The sequence below is a fragment of the Purpureocillium takamizusanense genome, chromosome 5, assembly GCF_022605165.1.
Source record: "Purpureocillium takamizusanense chromosome 5, complete sequence".
Lineage (NCBI taxonomy): Eukaryota > Fungi > Ascomycota > Sordariomycetes > Hypocreales > Ophiocordycipitaceae > Purpureocillium > Purpureocillium takamizusanense.
Window position 1 is genome coordinate 866,544 of NC_063072.1, and position 18,959 is coordinate 885,502.

General features: G+C 59.1%; 6 protein-coding genes across 6 annotated transcripts; 4 read left to right on the forward strand and 2 right to left on the reverse strand.

Annotated features, from left to right (window-relative positions):
* The first annotated feature begins 1,336 nt into the window (after positions 1–1,336).
* Positions 1,337–6,757, forward strand: CDC25 (cell division cycle- protein). Its single transcript, XM_047987174.1, has 5 exons — positions 1,337–2,582; positions 2,661–4,958; positions 5,031–5,247; positions 5,335–5,605; positions 5,775–6,757. The coding sequence occupies exons 1-5, from the start codon at positions 1,926–1,928 to the stop codon at positions 5,800–5,802; spliced, it is 3,471 nt and encodes a 1,156-aa protein (XP_047843158.1). The 5' UTR covers positions 1,337–1,925; the 3' UTR covers positions 5,803–6,757.
* Positions 6,758–7,344: 587 nt separating this feature from the next.
* JDV02_005850 (uncharacterized protein) lies at positions 7,345–9,587 on the reverse strand. The gene is made up of 3 exons (XM_047987175.1): positions 8,545–9,587; positions 7,965–8,483; positions 7,345–7,754 (listed from the first exon to the last, which is right to left on the reverse strand). Exons 1-3 carry the CDS (start codon positions 8,675–8,677, stop codon positions 7,597–7,599), a joined length of 810 nt encoding a protein of 269 aa, XP_047843159.1. The 5' UTR covers positions 8,678–9,587; the 3' UTR covers positions 7,345–7,596.
* A 656-nt stretch (positions 9,588–10,243) lies between these two features.
* sgf73_1 (SAGA complex subunit Sgf73) lies at positions 10,244–12,432 on the forward strand. The gene is made up of 3 exons (XM_047987176.1): positions 10,244–10,873; positions 11,015–12,123; positions 12,194–12,432. The coding sequence occupies exons 1-3, from the start codon at positions 10,738–10,740 to the stop codon at positions 12,266–12,268; spliced, it is 1,320 nt and encodes a 439-aa protein (XP_047843160.1). The 5' UTR covers positions 10,244–10,737; the 3' UTR covers positions 12,269–12,432.
* A 287-nt stretch (positions 12,433–12,719) lies between these two features.
* On the forward strand, positions 12,720–14,854 carry sgf73_2 (SAGA complex subunit Sgf73). Its single transcript, XM_047987177.1, has 4 exons — positions 12,720–13,015; positions 13,091–13,594; positions 13,663–13,839; positions 13,898–14,854. The coding sequence occupies exons 1-4, from the start codon at positions 12,883–12,885 to the stop codon at positions 14,302–14,304; spliced, it is 1,221 nt and encodes a 406-aa protein (XP_047843161.1). The 5' UTR covers positions 12,720–12,882; the 3' UTR covers positions 14,305–14,854.
* Positions 14,855–15,128: 274 nt separating this feature from the next.
* On the forward strand, positions 15,129–16,930 carry JDV02_005853 (Acylglycerol lipase). Its single transcript, XM_047987178.1, has one exon. It carries the CDS (start codon positions 15,313–15,315, stop codon positions 16,291–16,293), a length of 981 nt encoding a protein of 326 aa, XP_047843162.1. The 5' UTR covers positions 15,129–15,312; the 3' UTR covers positions 16,294–16,930.
* On the reverse strand, positions 15,185–17,664 carry JDV02_005854 (uncharacterized protein). Its single transcript, XM_047987179.1, has 3 exons — positions 17,576–17,664; positions 16,978–17,495; positions 15,185–16,907 (listed from the first exon to the last, which is right to left on the reverse strand). Exons 1-3 carry the CDS (start codon positions 17,583–17,585, stop codon positions 16,383–16,385), a joined length of 1,053 nt encoding a protein of 350 aa, XP_047843163.1. The 5' UTR covers positions 17,586–17,664; the 3' UTR covers positions 15,185–16,382.
* Positions 17,665–18,959: the final 1,295 nt, after the last annotated feature.

An 18,959-nucleotide genomic window follows, 5' to 3' on the forward strand; every position in this document is an offset into this window, starting at 1 on the left:
GCTCGACAGAAGTTCTTTGACAGAATAACTACAGGGTAGGGGGCGATTCGGCATCATGAGACGCCCTTGGATACCTTAGTAGATACCTATTCATAGTAGTTGAGTATTTCGTACATACAAAGGATACATGCGAATAAATCACGGGTGTCTTGTCTTTGCTTTCAAACACGTATATTGCAGTCGGCCCGTCCCCATGGTCCAGGTTACATGCATGTGCCTACCCAATATGGTGGCTGACGAGAACCAGACCAGGGTCGTGAGAGGCATGGCCACGGTCACGGTCTGCTGTAAGATACTTTGTAATAGTCTTTCGACTCCTCCGGTGTTTGTCAGTACCTAGTAGTCCTTAATGGAGGCATGCAGGGGCTGCTGCTGCGACGCCTGCGCCATCACAAAGGAGGCGCATTCTGGCTACCTCCTGCCGAGTAGGTCATCACCCAGTAGTTCGGAGTAGGACTCGGGAGTTAGTAGTACCATCAAGTTGCGTATTTGACAGGCGGTGGGTGGTCCACAGGGTCGCTGGCCCGCCCGCATGAAGCGGCACTTCCGAGCGGTCACGGCGAATGGATGCTCATATTTTGCAACAAATTTGATTCAATACGAAAACCTTGTCGCTGATTGTCTTTGTGTGGTGTGAGTATGTGTGTGTGTGTGTACCTTCGCCGAGTCAAGTTGCGAGTGCGCAGGCGGAGACTACATTCGACCTTCATACGAAGTACCTCAACCACCGCCATTCCGTCCCACCGAGTCGTGAACCGCCCCGATGCCCCTTTCCCATCTGCTGGGGGCACAAACCACTAACCAGGGAGGTACGAAATGTTAGCAGGCTGGTGATCCGCCCGTCGCTCTCGTTAGCCAGTGTCCCCCGAGTCGGCGTCCGGGGCCAGCGGCTCCGGTACTTGCCGGTACCTGCCAGCCGCGGGCCGCTGCCGCACCGCCGAAGGTAACGGCGAGTTGCTTGATCCCGACCCCGTTCAGCCAGCAGTGGAGGGCCCCGCCGCCCCCCGCCGCTACCTGGAAGAAGGTGCGAGGGTGCTGTCTCTCCGCCGTTTCCATTCGCAGGTGCGCAGCACTCACCCCGGCCAGCTTGTCCAGGCAGCGCATCCACCGCAGCCACTGTCGCTGGCCGCCGGCCTGCCCAAGCACCCGTGGAGCACCTTACGGTAGTACGTTAGTAGGTACCTACAGTTGACTGCCCGGGCACCCACTGCATGGCATGGATCCGTGGCTCACGCTCACTTCCCACTGCTTTCTGAGTGGAGGCTTTCAACTCCAGCGCGGATTGGGAACCCGCCTCGGGCGCCTTCTTTGGTCCCGTCGTCGCCCTTCTGCAACCCCTCTTTCTCCCACAGACAGACAAGACGGACTCTCGCGCCCACACACACGCACCCACGCGCACCCACCACGCACACACACACGCACACACACACACACACACACCAAACCTCTCTCAACCCACCGGTCCTATCGCGCGCTTGCTCCTGTTCTGCACAGACGCAGCCTCACCTCACCTTCCGCACCCCTCGCCCGTCCGCTACCTCGAGCCGCGCCCCGTCGCGACCTGCCTCGCCTCGCCCCCTCAGCCGCCCAACGAGTTCGCAGGCCTTACTCGCTCCGTGGCCAAGCGTGGCATGCTCTCGGCACTCATCAATTCTTCGTCCGCCGCCGACGGCTCGCGACAACGGCTGACTCGTGGACCTGCCATGTCCTGAGGTGGCCTTTATCGCCGTGTCCCTCCCCCTGAACCGCGCGACAACCATATTCCCTCCTGGCATCCCCAACTCGACCTGCATCGTTGAGCTCCATCGCCGGGTAGTCGCTCGCTGCGCCTTTCGCCGCCTGCTGCGTCGAGCGCTTCCCGTGCCTGCCACTGCAACCCTCCCCCAAGCCTGAGCCGCCCGCCGCGTCTCTCCCCTCCCTTCGCCATGGACGGCATCGTGGGCACCCCGGCGCCCGGCCACATGTACGTCCGCGCCCTTTACGATTACGAGGCCGACGACAGGACCAGCTTGAGTTTCCACGAGGGCGACGTCATCCAAGTCATCACCCAGCTTGAGAGCGGCTGGTGGGACGGCGTCATCAACGGTGTCCGTGGCTGGTTCCCCAGCAACTACTGCCAGATCATCGCCGGCGCCGACGACCTCCCCGAACCAGACCACAACGGTCACATCGATCACCTCGACGACGACGACGACGCCGAGGAGCATGACGTGTACGATGACAGCTTCGAGCACGACGACGGGTCCGAAGTCGACGGCTCCAATGGCCTGCCCCTCGAAGGCATCGACATGGCCGACAAGTCGAGGGCCGATTTCTGGATCCCCCAGGCCACCCCGGACGGCCGTCTCTTCTACTACAACATGATGACGGGTGACCGCAGCATGGAGCTTCCGCTCGAGTCCCCAACCTCCGCCACAGAAAGCGGCCCTCGAGATCGCATGAATGTCACCATACCCGACAAGACGCGCCCTCCGCCCGAGATGATGGCAAGAGGCCTGATGCAAGACGAAGATGACGATTCCGCAACGTCTGCTTCAGAGGCCGAAGCAGAATCCATGCTTCTTGCTTCGAGGGGTTATATGGTAATGCCCCCAGCTCGTGCGCCCGTTCATGCGCCTACCCGTAGCGCACCCGCCACTGACCACTGTGCATCTCCTCAGGCCCGCAATCGCGCGTCATTCACTGGCGCCCTCTCCCCTTCGACGTCTATGGATTCCATAAACGGCGCATCGCCGGCTCGACGCAAGCGCACCGACGGCTTACCCAACGGCAAGGCAGGGAGCAAAGAGCCTCCCAACATGGCCTCGGCCACCTCCTTCACCAGCACTACGTACAACCTCCCCACCACCGCTACCGTTCCGCGGTCCTTCTTCGACGATGGCTCTACTCCTCCCCTCACCTGGGGCCTGCTCGTGTCCAACATGAAGCGCGCCATCGATCGCTACCGGGAAGCAATCACAAACAACAGCCGCTCCGAGTACGTTGCTAGAGCCGAAGACATATCCGACCATCTCCGCCTCCTGCTTGCCGCCGGTTCGGGAACCACGGACAACCACTCTGGCCAGCCGTCCATCATCTCGACGAACAAGGCATTGTATCCTCACTTCCGCGACATGATGTCAAAATTCTCTAAACTCGTCATTTCCTCGCACATTGCCGCCGCCGACTGGCCCAACGCGGAATCCGTACAAAAATGCTTGCAAGAGGCCGACGGCGTCCTTCTTGGCGTCTTTAGCTACGTGGACGTCGCGAGACAGCAGCGGGGCGAGGAGATCCCGAGGCTGTTCCCGGGTTTCGTAATCGGGAGCAATGCCGGTGGGAGCTGGCAAAACAACGGATTGGGACCGCGAGACCCTATCGCTTCCAACTTCTTGGACGACGACGAAGGGGCCGTGGAACCTACTGCCATCCTCGATGGCAAGCTTCTCGAGAGACTTGACGAGCAGAAACGAATTCTCGTGTCGAGCATTAGGGAACTCGACAAGAGTCTCGTTGCGCCGGAGAGCATCATCACGCCGTATCGTCACGAGGTTATTGGAAACAATGTCTGCTCTGCTGGTGGCAAAGTGGTAGACAGGTTCAGGCCGTGGATCGCCATGATTGAGTCCATCGACCTCTCGTCCCTAGGTGACAGCTTTCAGACGCCCCAGCTCGCCGACTTCAGCACCAACAAACAGAGCCTGTACGATAACATTTCCGACCTGTTGCTTGGCTGTCAGGCCGTCGCGGGGCCCCTGGCAGACGAGTGGAGCGAAGTTCGAGGAGAGGCGCTCGAGAACCGGCTGGAATACGTGCGCCAATGCGCGAGGGCTCTCGAGACCAACTCGTCGCATATTGGCTTCTCGCTGCAGCTGCTCTCCGAACAGGTGCAGATCAACATTCAACAGCAGCAGCCACAAGCTGGACCCCGGTTCAGAGGAGATCAAGGGCCACGGCAGCTGCAGCGGGTGGAGACGATGCCTTACGATCGGCCCCATCAGCGCTCGGACTCGAGAACTGCCGGCATGCGGCCACCATTGATCACAACCCAATCGTTCAGTGAGGGCGAACCACCACCAGGCAATTTTCGGAAAGGTGACTATTCCAAGGTGAAGAAGATATTCGGCGAAGACCCTTCACCGCAGACGACTGTCAGCGGTGATACTCCCGTGTATATGCGCCTCGACTACGAGGACGACGTGTCATGGGACAACAAGACCACACCTCCCACGGTCAAGGGCGGGTCTCTCCCAGCTCTTGTCGAGCAACTCACGCGGCACGACAAGCTAGACCCGAACCTCAACAACACCTTCCTCCTCACGTACAGGTCTTTTACCTCTGCACGCGAGCTCTTCGAGCTGCTTGTCAAGCGCTTCGGTATACAGCCGCCGGAAGGCATCAGCCAGCAAGACTACGAGGCATGGAGAGATCGCAAGCAGAAGCCGATTCGGTTCCGAGTGGTCAACATCTTGAAGAGCTGGCTTGATAATTTCTGGATGGAGGAGCACAACGAAGAATCGAAGCAGCTGATCCGCGACGTGTACACCTTTGCTAGGGACACGGTGAAGTCGACTGAGACGCCAGGCTCCGGCCCTCTGATGGCCGTGCTCGATCAGAGGCTGAGCGGAAAGGAGGCGGGCGCGCGTCGGATGGTCCAGACGGTGAATCAGAGCGCGCCCACGCCGATTGTACCAAAGAACATGAAGAAGCTCAAGTTTCTCGATATCGACGTGACCGAGTTTGCACGACAGCTCACAATCATCGAATCTCGGCTATACGGCAAGATCAAGGCGGCAGAGTGTCTCAATAAGACGTGGCAAAAGAAGGTCGGAGAGGGCGAGCCGGACGCCGCCCCCAATGTCAAGGCGTTGATCTTGCATTCGAATCAGATGACCAACTGGGTCGCGGAGATGATTCTCGCCCAGCAGGACGTCAAGAAGCGCGTGGTGGTCATCAAGCACTTTGTTTCGGTCGCCGATGTAAGTCTCTATCCCTCTGGCCAGTGCTGCCACGGAGGTAAGACCAAAGGACAAGGCTAATAGGTCTCCCAGAAATGCCGAGGGCTCAACAACTTCTCGACGTTGACATCAATCATCTCAGCTCTTGGCACGGCACCGATAGCTCGACTGAAGCGGACCTGGGACCAGGTCCCGCAGCGGACGCAAGGCGTGTTGGAGACGATGCGCCGGCTGATGGCCAGCACCAAGAACTTTGGCGAGTATCGCGAGGCGCTGCACGCCGCAAATCCGCCATGCATTCCATTTTTCGGTACGAGCTGCCAGCCCCCCCCCCTACTTCCCTTCTCTTGGTATGCCTCTAGCAAGTCATGTTCAAAGTTACTGACCAAGGCACTAGGCGTGTATTTGACCGACCTTACTTTCATTGAAGATGGAATACCCTCGATCATCAAGAAGACTAACATGATCAACTTTGCGAAGCGGGCAAAGACTGCAGAAGTCATTCGTGACATCCAACAATACCAGAACGTGGTGTACTCGCTGCAGCCGGTTCCCGAGCTACAGGATTACATTCTGAGCAACATGCAAGCTGCGGGGGATGTGCACGAGATGTACGACAAGAGTTTGATGATTGAGCCGCGAGAGCGTGAGGACGAGAAGATTGTGAGGTACGTAGCTTTGCGGGATCATGGCGCGCTATACGGCGTCATGCATTGACGGACGCTCTCCCATCCGACTGGATGGTGAAGGCGTCGAACGAAATTGCGCATCATGCAGCCACCCGTTCCTCACCCCCAAGAATGCTCCATTTGCTTACTCTCGCGCCTTGCGTTACAGGGTGCTGGCCGAATCGGGCTTCCTCTAAGCCGTCTTACAACTAGCCACTCCGACCGTCGTTCTTGGAGCCCATGTGTCGCCAGCCACGAAACCCGATAAGCTGGTTTAGCGAGGCCAACCAGTGCATCGAAGTCGACGGGTGGCTTGCAGCTGCCACATGCGCAACCCACATTCTCACAGCATCAGACGAATCAGGGGCGGCCTAATGTCGAGGCGACGGACTATGGCTGCGGCTGTCTCGAGGCCGCCCCGTCTGGTGGTGAAGAGACGAAGGCTCGTCGCGAAGCGGAAGCCCTATGCGCGCGGTGTGGTGTGAGGCATCGGGAGGTGGGGGGCGCAATGTTAAACAACCTTCCGAGCCTGGACATTGGCGTCTCGGTGGCGTCAGACGTGGGATTGGACAATCGCCTCCCCATCCCTGTCGACCCCCAACGCGAGCCACGGATCACCGCCCACCCCTACAGATTCATACAACATGTTGGCCTGCGAAAGACGACACCGGACGGTTCTGTTGGTCGATGCATTGGCTAGCACAGTGGCGAGCCTGCGCGGGGAAGCCAGGCATGGCAGTTGCCTCGGACATTGGAGGATAGAAGTCGGTGGAGTTCATGTTTCTGCTACCTCACTGTGTGAGGGAGCGCAATGGATATTCTTTGGATCTGCGGAGGCAATTTGGGCACAGCTGTGATGATGGATGGGTTACGACAACTGAAACGGCATGACGATGGGGAAGGCCACCTCCGCACACCTTGACGGACAGGGTAGATTCCGGATTGTGCCGAGCCTTTTTTTTTAGCCTGACGGCGCGCCCTGGCGGACAGCAAGGGCGATGCGCATCGCCGATTGTTTGTTTTCTCTTCACTCTTGGCTGGGCATCTGAGTGACTGGCCGACGCCAGCTGGTTGATGCAGTCAGCTCCTGTTTGTACATAAACGTGGGCGCTTCCCTTGCAAATAGCCTGCAAACCTGGTACATGACACCGGTCCTGGGGTGCACATCGCTTGCTGCGTGAGTAGCTTTGTGACACACGATAGGGATGCCTTGTTGGCCGCTCCATGCAGCCTGACAATGGCACTTTCTCGTAGTAACCAAGCTTGCCAAGTATGCGTCCTGCAGCCCTCGCACGCGGGCCACCCAGGGCCAAATATCGTGGTGTCCCATCGAGAGAAAAAAAAACACGATGCGGCAATATCAGCACCCCAGACAATGACCCCTGTCGTCCTGAGCGTGGCGCCGCGCATGCACTCGGCGGAAGCTGTCATGCCCAATCCAGCCGATGGACCAAAGAACTTTGGTACTAGCGGGTGCGTGTGCGTGCGTGTGTGTGTGTGTGTCTTTTGACGCGTCTTTGGTACCGAAACGACGCGCGGTTCTGGACCCCGCTGGAAGATGGTAGGCAGTGCAACACATCTCTTTGGTTCGGCAATCTCTTTCTCTTGTTACTCCCTCCCTGTGTTAGGGTGGAGGCGGGTGAAATGATTTTATTCACAGCCGGGGTGGGGGCGGGGGATTGGATGTAAAGAGATGAGAGAGTGCGTGAGTGAGTGAGTGAGTGGGTGGATGGGAGAATGGGAGGGAAACAGGAATGAATTTTGCAGCTTAGGTATAGTACAGTACAATAATGATTTAACGGATCGATTCGCCGCCCCTGACCTCAACGGAGGAAGGAGCATGCTCGTTGCATTGAGCAATAGCATCAACAGACAGCCCCTGAGTGAGCCGCGCACATGCCAAACGTGGGCATAACGGGGCGTCAACAAAAGACCGTAAAAGAGCCCCCCCCCCCACCTTCCTTCTTCCCGGGCCGCCCTCGGCAACCATTTTACTCCTTATGCCGGTGCAGCTTGTTCTTGATGCGCTCTCCCAGGCTGGGCTTGTCCTTGCTGTGGTGGTGGTGATCGTTGCTGCCGCTCGACGGGGAGGAGTCCTTGGCGCCGCTGCCGGGGGTGTCGTGGTGCACGCCCTTTTCCTCTAGGAGCCCTGGGGGGTACGGAAGAAAGGCGCAAAAGTCAGCGATTCAACTGTCATGTCTGTGCGGGTGTGCAGGTCGTCGTCGCGGGGGAGCGAGCATATGTGGTGCTGCAGCGATACCAGCATGCCAGGTAAAACAAAAGGGTGGGAAGGGGGGGATTAAAGGTAATAAGGAAGGATTCTTCTTGGGATGGGGGGAAGGAAGAGGAGGAGACTCACGGTCTGCTTCCCGACCAGCACCGGGCTTGGTCGCGTCAAAGTCGCCCCCGTCGGCGGCGAAGCCCGTTGTCTTGACGTATTGCTCGCCCGTGCCCTTGCTCTCGCCGTCCTCGTTGCTGCCCTCCTCTCCGGGCTTGCTGTGGGAGGCTGAGGACGAGGACGAGTCGCCGCCGGTGGCAGTCGTCGTGCCGTTGTTGCCCGCGTCGCCCCCGTGTTCCCGGGCGACCGTCTCGAGAGGCTTGGGCCCGTCGCCCATGACGTGCGTGTTGGGGTCGCCGTCCTCCTCGGCGCTGGAGCCGACCTCGGAGGGCTTGCCAGTGGAGGCCTCGATGTCGGTGGGTTCGGAGTCGGACTTGGGCTTGGTGAGGGCTGAGGAGTCGGGATAGGCGGAGGAGGAAGTGGTGGCGGCGGTGGTGGTCTTGGTGGTGGCATCGTTCTTGGTGTCGTTACTCAGGTTTGCGGGTGCGGATTCGTCCTCGCCGCTCAGCTTGCGCTCGATCTTCTGCTGCTCGGGGTTTCCTGGCACGCGAGTCAGCGGTGGACGAAGCGTACAAGGGAACGCGCAAGGTGAAGTTCCTACCTAGGTTCCCGGCATCGTAGGGCTCGCCGTGGGAGACATCGCCCTGAGCGCCGGACAGGGGCTCCTTGTTCTCAGAGCCATCGCCCCAGACGGCCTTGGCGGCCTGCGTGGCCATGCTGCTAATGGTCTCCATGGCGGCGTATTAGACGGAGAGGCTGGATGTTCTTTTCTTGCTACGGTGGGGGATGTGCTGTCGTGAAATTGTGGTCACGGGCGAGGTGGTGTGAACTGAAGTATAAGCGGATGGATGGGACAGTCGCGAAGGTTTGCGGTGGTGTTCGGCTTCACAAGAGGGTTCATGCCGTGCCAAGTTGAGACAAGACGGGACAATGGGGCTTTAATACTAATCACGGCTACGGAATCCGAGCGAGGGGAGCAACGGGCGAGCCGGGCCTCTGACGTCGTTTAAGCGCGGGATGGAGGGGTGGAGGCGCGCAACGGCTTGAGGATCTGCTCTCTGCGCTCCTGCCCTGGAGGAAGCGGCGACTTAACTGAGCAACAAGCAAGCAAGCAAGCTAGCTGCACAACCGGATCATCCATTTTTGGCGACATGCCTGGTGGCCTGTCAAGGTAGCGTAGGTAGCACGGCGTAGCATGGCGGGCTGCTGCTTGGGCTTGGGGAATAAGGGGCCAACGAGAGGGACGATCCGAGGGGACCATGGCAATCAATGACCAGGCAGGTGCCTGTGACGGCGAGAGGCGGCGTGGCCGGGATCGATCGCGGATGACGGCGGCGGCGGCGGGTGCTGGCAGGGCAGGGCGGGCCAAGGCCGGGGCTGCATATGACGTTGAAGGTGGGCTTGTTGCGCCAAGTCGGCTGGCTGGCGGGGGCGCGCACGGGAAGGGGTTTGTGGAGGATGTGGAGGACGTGGAGTCTGGATCTTTTGTGGTGGAGGAGGAGGAGGAGGCGGCGGCGGACTCACTCTTGTCGCTAATCACTGCTTGTGGAGATGGACATGTGTTGGAGGCAACGCGTGCCAACTGCATGTCACAGGATATGTATCGGCTTGCTGCGGTGACATCCGGCGGCGGCTTCATTGTCATCGCAGCTGAAAGTGCCCTTCTCATCATTCTCGAGGAGAAAGTCGGCGGTCGAGATTGGTGGTGCCTTGAATGACGTCACCACCACGGTGCTGTGCGCGTTGACTGGCGGCCACTGCAAGCTGCTGACCTGTGGCGGCTTGTTCGCACAATTTGGTGCGTGCCCGAGGCACTGACGTGATCGACCCGATCCGTCCTGCTGGGCGCCCGCGTGCCGGCCAAAGCGAAGGCGGTTCGGGGTCCATCACGGACGGGGGAGCTGAGCCCTGGCGCCGTCTTTGGCGCTCAGTGGTTATTGTACGGTTGCAGATGGCAAGTTCTACGGTATGTGTGTTAGTACTTGCTGGACCGGCCTCTCTACTCTTGGAGTTGTTTCTGCTGCACTGCGGAGCCACATATCCTGCATACTGTACTTCGTACATGCCAGTTGAGCCTTCATACTCGTGGCCACGTGAAAGAAGAATGGCTCTGGCAGCAGGATTTGCAGGGCAAGAGGTGCCGACGTTAGGTAGTGTGTTCGCACCTGCTGCTGGCCCATGGTACAAAGTACGGTACAAAGTATACTGTACGGAGTAGTCGGGGCGCATACAAGGCCGGAGGAAGGAACGCCGACTGCACGGCGACTTCCCCAACAAGCCGCTCGTATCTAGGGCTGAACCCACCGACACACAAGTTCAAGGTAGGTGCTCGTGACTTGGACAAGGCATCTACTATCCTTTGCGCGTCACGCCTGCAAGCTGTAATCCTTCCAACCACGGACGGGCCTTTGGGCGGGACGTCAGGTCTGGGGAACTTGATCTGCTGCCCGAGACCCCGATCGGCGGCACGCCCACAGCCACGCACCGCCCCGACACGCGGCTCTGTTGGAGGCTCCCACTGGCTCGAATCCCCGTCTCCCCCCTATACTTCGTACACCACATCCTCAGTTCAGACTCACACGCGCACCCTCCCGTCCCATCCTCCGGCTGCATCACAAGAACGAGGGGGAACAACCCGGGCCCTTGCGTCTCTTAAATGCGCATGGCCTTGTCTACGACTGCCCCTGCGCATCGTCGCCAATACTCGGCCGTCCTGACGGTTGATGTATACAGTTGCTGCCTCCGCGGCTGGCCCTGACCCAACAAAACCCCCCCGGCTCCGACACGGAGGACCATGCGGCTACTACACACTTTGACGTTGTCCAGCCTGGCGGCGGCAGCGCTCCTGCGCCCGCCTGATCACGCCGCACGATTCTGGCACTGGCTCTATGATCCTCATGAGCAGCACGTCTTTCCAACGCACCCCCAAGGTAGGTTGCAAACTCGCGAGCGCGCATGTGCTCCCGACCCAGTGCATAACCATTCTATCCCTGGCCCGCTGCGGCTCACTTGCACGACACAACACCCACCACATACCCAACCATAGGGCTGAACTGACATGCCATCACCAGTGAAAACAATAGAGTCGTCAGGTCACCGCGAAATTGCATCCCCCCATCGCCCCTCGCACCCTGTGGCCGGCTTCGTCGCGTTCGGAGACTCTTACTCGGCTGGCATAGGGACCGGCCTCAACGGCACCGAAGATGAATGCCGCCGTGGGCTCCATGCGTATCCCAGGCTGATCCAGGCCGACCTCAACACCACCACCCGTGCCCACGATGTGCCGCCGCCTGCTCTCCAATTCCTTTCCTGCACAGGGTCCACCATCCAAGACATGTTGTCCGGCGCCCCCCACAGCCAGATAGATGCTTTCAACACGTCTCTCCCCGCCGACTTTGCCCTGCTGTCCATCGGCGGCAACGACCTGGGCTTCTTCGACATCATGAACAGCTGCATATTCCGCTTCTACAGCTTCTACTCCGGCACCTGCGATGAGGCTTTACGTCGCTCCGAGGACGCTCTCGCAGGCCCCGAGTTCGAGCACGGCCTGCGGCTAGCAATCATGGAGATTCTCGATCGCGTAAAGTGGGAAAGGAACCCATGGTTCAGCATTTTCGTAACCGGGTACGCTCGTTTCTTCAACGCCGACACCGACGAATGCGACGAGTCGTCTTTTGGCGTGTGGTGGCGCGGGCCGAAGTTGAAGCGCGACCTCCGTCGGAGGATGAACCGTATGGTCCTACGAGTCAATGATAAGATACGTCGTTCCGTCGATGCCATTAACGCTGGCTTTACGAAGCCGCGCGTCACTTTTGTCGATTACGATGATGCGTTTGAGGGGCACCGGTTTTGTGAGCGCAACATTACCGAGCCAGACTACGGCAGGAATGACACATGGTTCTTCCTTGTTGGAGGCCAGGACAACTCAGCGGCAAATCGTTCGACTGCGTCGACTACTGCCTCAACGCAGGCCATACTTCTCGCTTCGTCGTCCCCACTCCTCGATCCTGAGCTATGCTTGGAGCCTGCCCAAGCGTCCGGAGACTGGGGAGAGCTCGCGCTTTGTATGATGGCGAGGGCAGCGAAAAGGGACCCGACGTTGAGAAGTCGGCAGGGTGAGGCGGTGACCGATAATTCAATGTGGTACGTGCCTACTTACTATGGCAAGACCTTTCATCCAGTGAGTAATAGTTGATCCGACAGTCGCCAGTGGCGGCCTCTGCTTCCCTTTTGCTAACCAATTTGGTTAGAGAACGTTGGGCCACGTGGCTATCAGGGACCGTATATACAGGCTGTGGGAGGAAAGCGAGGTACGAAGTACGTGAGAGGCAGGGCAGGATGTGAGGCGATTGCGATTGTGCGACTATATACCCCTGTCCAGCAATAGCACACTGTAGCACGGCTTAGAAGAGACTTGACGAAGTATACGAACCATGACGAGTCAAGAAACCTGGTGCCCTGCTGGAAACAAGCAATGATATTCGATAGATTTTGTCTTTGTCTTTTGTTTTTGCTTGATGGCCTCACCTTGACGAGAACCTTTTCCTAAGGCAATCTTCACTGAATCTGCTGAACGTCCAAGAGTCCAACAAGGGTGGCATGGCTCGTCCCTGGGTCGGATCCACTTACCGTGTGTGGACTGGGGCTGCAATCCATTCCAGAATCTGGGGTTGCCTGATCGGATTATCTTTCTTACCGCCCCGCGCGTGGGTCACGACCAGCCCAGCGCGCGTCGTTATCGGGACCAGTCTACGACTCCCATTCATCCACCCATCCGCCGAGTTCACAACGTTTCCATCTCCGCAAAGCCAGTGGCTCCCTGCGCATCTCGCCTCACGTTGCCGCGCACTTGCTCTGGCGGTGGCGGCTCCCCAGACCGCCTGCGTCTTGTCGAAACTCCCCTTTGGCCGCGTATCCGCGCGCCCGACATCAGCCCAACATGGCGCCCGATTCCGAGCAGACGATTAAGGTCGCATCCAAGAAGGAGTCCAAGGCGGGGACGATCAAGTTGAAGAAGCCGCCTCCCAAACATAGCAAACCGGGCAACTGGAGAGATGGTAGCGTTGTCGAAGGTATGCACCGTGAAGGCAACCCGCGAGTCCAACAGCGCTTCCTTGCTCGTCCTCGACGCTGACAGCACTCTGTAGACGAGAAAAAGAAGAACGGCGTTTCGCCATCCGCCTCGGCCGCCGCGTCTCCCGGACCCGTGGTCAACCAGCTAGACGACACCGCGCGTGAGACATTCGCGACCGGCCGCCCGCTGGAAGACAGCCCCGACCTGCAGCAGTGCAAGCACTGCAAGAAGAGCATTCTCAAGACGGCAGCCAAGGCGCACATCGAGCAGTGCTTGAAGCTCAAAAAGGAAAAGGCGCAACGTAAGAAGGAGGCGCGCGAAGCGCGCGAGCGGGCCAAGGAGGCAGCCCGGGAAGAAGAGGCGCGCAAGGCGGACGGGGAGAATGCTGACGGCAAGGGCGAAGATGACAGCGATGACGACGACAAGAAACCCGGGACAGGCGGCAAAAAGGGCGCCGGGAAGAAACCCGAGGAGGACAAGAAAGGCAAGAAGCGCAAGGCCGAGAACGAGCCCGACAAGGGTCCCAAAACCAAGAAGAAGAAGGACGAACCCAAGGCCAAGGTGCCCAAGCCAAAAGGTAAACTCCAGCTGCAGCGATTTAAGGAGCTCTCGAGGGCGTAACCTTGCCTGACCAACGTACCGCAGGTCCCGTCGATGTCGAGCGGCAATGCGGTGTCATTTTGCCCAACGGCCAGCCTTGCGCTCGGTCGTTGACATGCAAGAGCCATTCTATGGGGGCGAAGCGAGCAGTCGCCGGTCGCTCCCTACCGTACGACATGCTTCTTGCAGCCTATCAGAAGAAGAATCAAGCAAAGCAACAGAGTAAGTTCATGCGCTGGGCAGGGTGCGACGCTCGCCGCGCGGCTAACCTCCAATGCAGAGGCGGCTCTGGACGCGAATGCGCCCGTGGAAGACGACGACGACGCCAACAATGGACCCGTCGACTCGGACGAGGAGACGGCAGCGGTGATGGGCGCGTTGGCTCACTGGAAACCGCAGCCGCTGGTCCCGCAACCAATCTTCACCCCAATCAAGCGCCAATACCAGCTCGCGAGACTGCACGAACAGCTGCAGATGGCCACCAACGGCGGCCGCACCAACATCTTCCAGGTCGTTGGCTTCGGCGCGCAGAAGCTCGCAGACGGACACCCCGGCCTGCTCGACAGCGAAGACGCGCCTGGTGAGCCAGACGTCAGCAACGTGCCTTTCCCAGGGTCGGCGCGGTCGGCAACCTTTGGCGCCAGCGCAACGGCTCAGCGGCGCCCATCCGTCACTAGTCGCGGTTAAGGGCTCGCCGGCGGATTTTCCCTTTTTTCTTTTCTCTATCTCTACTCTCTCTCCTGCTTGCTTTTTGTCTACGGCATCTGTCCGACTTTGGCGGACTTTGGCTAGACTGTGCAGAACACCAGCGAGGCGTTTACGGCGGCGGATGGGCAGGCGGGCCACAGGACAGGCCATGATCATTTTGTCTTTCATTGTCAAAAGCCTCTCCGTTGCGGGCATTGCATTTTCCAAGAGCGATGGCGGACTCGTGGAGTACCGGTCAGGCACGGGACGGTCTGGGAGATCAGGCGGCGGCGTTTACGGGAGGGGGGCAGGCCTCTGTGTTTTGACAGGGTATGATTGAATGGTTGGATGGCGGTGACCATGGTATGGTATGATACGGTAGCTTGGAAAGCGAGCATCAAGGGCACATGAATATCTGCCTGGAGCTCTTCTTTTCTCTCCTCTTCTGCTTTTTTTTTGTCCCTCAATACCCAAGAAGAGCTCCACGCAGCCAGCTCCGTTTGCTAGACTCGTAGGCGTGTACGAAGTATTAGCGCAGAGCAGCCAACATTGTATGGAATACTGCAACGTTTGTGGTGTGCGCGTGCTGGTGGTGCTGCAGTGCGTGTGGTGGTGCCTGAGGGCGCCTTTTTCACATGCATGGGATAAGGTAGATACCACGAAACTATTGTACGTACATAGTGTGGACTTGGCTGCGTGGCGCGAATCGCGTTTCCCGGGCGGGTCATGACGTAGCGTCGTTCATGGACATGCGTGCTGGATGGAACCCACTTCGGCAACGGCGTCGACCTCGGCCTCCCGAGCTGTTGGCTGGATCTCGGCGGCAGTCATCCGTCCTCTTCGCTCTTCAACTCGTCACTTCTGGCATTAATTTCATTCATTCTCTGCAGAATCATCTGCCTTGGGATTCGCATCGAGAGCTAAGCACGCTGCTACACAAAAAACAAAGGACACACTCCTTGCCGCCATCCACCGCCAGCTACTGGAGCAGGAGCCACGAAGCCCGCAATGCCCTCCAGCACGGCCCTCGACGCCCTCGGACACGCCGTGTCGGGCTCCGCCGGCACGGCCATCTCGACGGCGGCCGTGTTCCCGCTCGACCTGGTGACAACGCGGCTCAAGGTGCAGCGGCGGCGGCGCGACCAGCAGGAGCAGTACGACGGCGTCGTGGATGCGCTCCGGGGCATCGCGCGCAGCGAGGGCGGCGTGTCGGCGCTGTACAACGGGCTGGGGCCCGACGTGGCCAAGTCGGTCGTCGACAGTTTCCTCTTCTTCGGCTTCTACAGCTACCTGCGCGGGCGGAACCGCCACCCCAGCGTGGTGCAGGAGCTGCTCATGGGGTCGCTGGCGGGCGCGTGCTCCAAGGCCTGCACCACGCCCATCTCGAGCGTCGTGACGCGCATGCAAATGTCCTCGGGCAGTGAGACGCTGCGCGAGATGCTCGCCGACATACGCAGGGAGAGCGGCGTGCTGGGTCTGTGGTCGGGTTACTCGGCGACGCTCATCCTGACCCTCAACCCGAGCCTCACCTTCTTCGTCAACCGAAGGCTGGCCAAGCGCGTGCTGCCGGCTCTCGAGGAGGAGGACATCCCCATTGCCTGGGCTGCCTTCCTGTTGGCTGCCTTTAGCAAGGCGGCCGCCACCGCTCTCACATATCCGTTTCAGACGGGCAGGACGAGGCTGCAGATTCCCAGCGAAACGCCTGCGGAGGAGGCGTCAGAGAAGGATAAGGGCCTGGGCAGCCAGCAGAAGACGTCTCTCCTGGGCCGGCTGCTGGAGTTCCTCGACAAGACCGTCATAGGGGTCATATTCAGAATCGTGAAACGGGAGGGGTTGAGGGCTCTGTACGATGGCCTGCAAGGTGAACTGCTGAAGGGCTTCTTCAGCCACGGCCTAACTATGCTCACCAAGGGCCTCTTGCACCGCCTCGTTATCCGCTTGTGGGTTCTTTCGCGGCCTCATTTGCGGAAACGGCTGCAGGGCAAATGATTTTCCCCTTTGGGCAAGGATGCGTCTAAGCTGCTTACAGCATACTTCCATGGGGCGGATGCACCTGGCGTCAGGCCCAGCGGCGCCGATCAACACTGGAATGCCTCGCCGAGCTTTGCTACCACGTTTGCGCCGCGGGCTGAGAACCCAGTCCCTTCTGATTTCAGGGCTATCAATCCCGGCGGGAGGGCAGCGCTTGATTCTCGGTGCTTCGATGCCTTGCCCGTCACAAGGGTGTCGCAGACGTAGCACATGATGGGCGCCTCCTCGCCCTCCTGCTTCGAGGTTTTCTTGGGTGGGATGAGGAACTTCTTGACACAGCTCATACAGAGGACATGGCCGCATTGCTCCGTCATGACAGCATTGGACGTGTTGGAGAGCGCCTTTAGGCATGAGGGACATATTCGGCGGTCGCTCTTGGTGGATGGATCCGTTTCCTCCTTGAAGTTGACGGTGATGAGTTTGTGCAGAGATATCGGGTGGGGGAGGTCATCGGGCGCCGAAGGGCATATCGGGACGGCTTTGTCCTTTCTGACAGCGTTGGGAAGCTTCGAATCGTGCACATCGGGGGTCAGAGACGGCGTCCAGAATGATGGTAGCGTGGGTTTGGCAGCCTGAAGAGGGCGACAGTTAGCTGCCTGTGCGTGTCTGAAACGTTGCCTTGCAGGGCTGGTGTCTGGTTACCTTTTCGTCCTCGATAGCCTTTCTAGCCTTGAGCTTGTCCTCTCTAACAATTCGTTGCAACTCGTCTTGGTCGAGTTCGAATTTCCGCTTCGAGCCCACGTGAATGACGGCGGATGAGGTGTCATCTTGCGGCGCGCCATTTGCGGCGACGGGTGGCCGTTTCCTGGCCGTCGAGAGGCCAGCCTGCGTCATCTCGAAATCACGAACGGCACGCTCTCGGTCCTCCTCGTCCTCGGCGGCCCTTTGCCTCTGCGTCTCCAGATCGGCATCGCGCCGCGCCTTGTCAGCCCGCTTCAATTCCTTCTTCTGGGTCAAGAGGTTGGCGAGGGCGCACTCGCGGCAGAAGATGTCGCCTCGCGGGCAGGACACGGGCCCGCGCGCGATGCCCAGGCACAGGCCGCAGGAGCCAAAGGGCAGGAACGAGTCGCGATTGAGGCGGGCGGAGCTAGTGGACCAGTTGGACTTGGCGAGCTCCCGCTCGTGGGAGGTGAAGACGGCGCGGGACGTGTTTCGTTTGCCTGTTTTGGCGCGTGTGGTGGTCAGCAGCAGCAGCAGCAGCAGCAGCAAGGACTTGGGGGTGGTGGGGGCGGTGACTTACTGTGCGCCATGTTGCTACACAGTCGTTTCCGGTCGGCCGCGTGCTGTCTTGTCGAGGAGGAACTCAGTTGGCTCGCTTTTCGGTGCAGCGAACGGAGGAGATTCTAAGCGAGGAGCGAGGCCGGAGTGCATGTACAAAGTGAGTATGTATGTCGTCAGGTGGAAGGAAGTCTTGTGTGTGGGTGGGTGGGCACGTCACGTCACGTCTTTCCACTGCAAGTCGGTTTATTAGCGCCCTCAGTCAAGTCGCCCGCTCCACATTGGCTTCATCCTTGCACCTGCTGGCGTCTAGACGTTGCCTAATGGCGGGCTTATGATACCAGAATCTATTTCTATACCAGCTCGGACGAATATTCTTGGCACAGCCCCCAGCAGATAGGGTAACAGCGACCAGGATGAAGAGACGGATATCGTCGCGGCTACCTGTCCACGTCCGCCAAGCACAACTCAGTACCTCAGGCCAAGGTGCATAGAATCGCAGGCCGGGCCCAACATTGCCCCTTTCGGGAACCACGTACACAGACAGATAGGCAGGACCATCTCAGAGTGCTTCTCATGGTCACGCTGGGCTCAGACTACCTATCCATCACACAACACAACCCTTCAAGCCTCACTCGTATCAACGTCAAGTCAAGGACAGGCTGGGGTCAATTCGAGGATCCCATGATCCCCTTCTTCAGCCGCCGACCGGTCCTATTGGGTGAGCAAGCGCTTGGACCTGTCCCGAAACCCTCCCTTGTCCTTCGAGTCTCTCTTCTTCTCTCGGGCCACCACGTAAATCTTGCCCGCTTTCGGACCAGGGGTTGCTCCGCTGGAGGGCCATCTCTGCCTAGGCGCCGCGGGATGGCGGGTCCTGGCGCCGCTCAGCCTTCCCTGGGCCACTCATTCTCTCACTCCTTCTTTCTTTCCTTGCTAGTTATCTCGAACTGCACAGCCTCTACTAGCCGTGATATCGTGAGATGTATACTGCAGAGCAAAACGGACCCTGGAGCGATCCGTGCACTTACCACCGAGGAGCTCTAACTTCTGTTCAGGTGGTTGAGTTGGTGAGAAGTGAGGTCCTTTTGCCAGATATATATATATATATATATATGGCTTGAAGTCTAAACTATCGGCCGTCGCACCAAGTCGGTGGCCTTCAAGATCATTGCCCTGTCAATATTGCTTACCAACGGTCGTAGCCGCCAATATCGTCCCGTCCACATGTCTTCAAGAGCGGAGGAGAGGGGGCCTTCAGCCAGGCCGCCCCAGCCGCCATGCACGTTCATGGGTCATGCTGTATTCCTCTCACCCGTGCCATTGCATATGCGCCACCCCTTACTCTCTTGTTGGTCTTGTTGGGCACACTTGGTCGCGCTCTTATATCCCTCTGCCTGCACTTTCCG

Coding starts and splice junctions, on each gene's coding strand:
- CDC25 (XM_047987174.1), top strand. CDS start 1,926: ATGGACGGCATCGTGGGCACCCCGGCGCCCGGCCACATGTACGTCCGC. Junction 4,959..5,030: donor ACTTTGTTTCGGTCGCCGAT/GTAAGTCTCTAT, acceptor TAGGTCTCCCAG/AAATGCCGAGGGCTCAACAA. Junction 5,606..5,774: donor GAGGACGAGAAGATTGTGAG/GTACGTAGCTTT, acceptor CTTGCGTTACAG/GGTGCTGGCCGAATCGGGCT.
- JDV02_005850 (XM_047987175.1), bottom strand. CDS start 8,677: ATGGAGACCATTAGCAGCATGGCCACGCAGGCCGCCAAGGCCGTCTGG. Junction 8,484..8,544: donor CTACGATGCCGGGAACCTAG/GTAGGAACTTCA, acceptor CTCGCGTGCCAG/GAAACCCCGAGCAGCAGAAG. Junction 7,755..7,964: donor TGCTGGTCGGGAAGCAGACC/GTGAGTCTCCTC, acceptor CGTACCCCCCAG/GGCTCCTAGAGGAAAAGGGC.
- sgf73_1 (XM_047987176.1), top strand. CDS start 10,738: ATGCGGCTACTACACACTTTGACGTTGTCCAGCCTGGCGGCGGCAGCG. Junction 10,874..11,014: donor CTTTCCAACGCACCCCCAAG/GTAGGTTGCAAA, acceptor TGCCATCACCAG/TGAAAACAATAGAGTCGTCA. Junction 12,124..12,193: donor ATGGCAAGACCTTTCATCCA/GTGAGTAATAGT, acceptor CAATTTGGTTAG/AGAACGTTGGGCCACGTGGC.
- sgf73_2 (XM_047987177.1), top strand. CDS start 12,883: ATGGCGCCCGATTCCGAGCAGACGATTAAGGTCGCATCCAAGAAGGAG. Junction 13,016..13,090: donor AGATGGTAGCGTTGTCGAAG/GTATGCACCGTG, acceptor AGCACTCTGTAG/ACGAGAAAAAGAAGAACGGC. Junction 13,595..13,662: donor CAAGGTGCCCAAGCCAAAAG/GTAAACTCCAGC, acceptor AACGTACCGCAG/GTCCCGTCGATGTCGAGCGG.
- JDV02_005853 (XM_047987178.1), top strand. CDS start 15,313: ATGCCCTCCAGCACGGCCCTCGACGCCCTCGGACACGCCGTGTCGGGC.
- JDV02_005854 (XM_047987179.1), bottom strand. Junction 16,908..16,977: donor AGGCTATCGAGGACGAAAAG/GTAACCAGACAC, acceptor CGCCCTCTTCAG/GCTGCCAAACCCACGCTACC.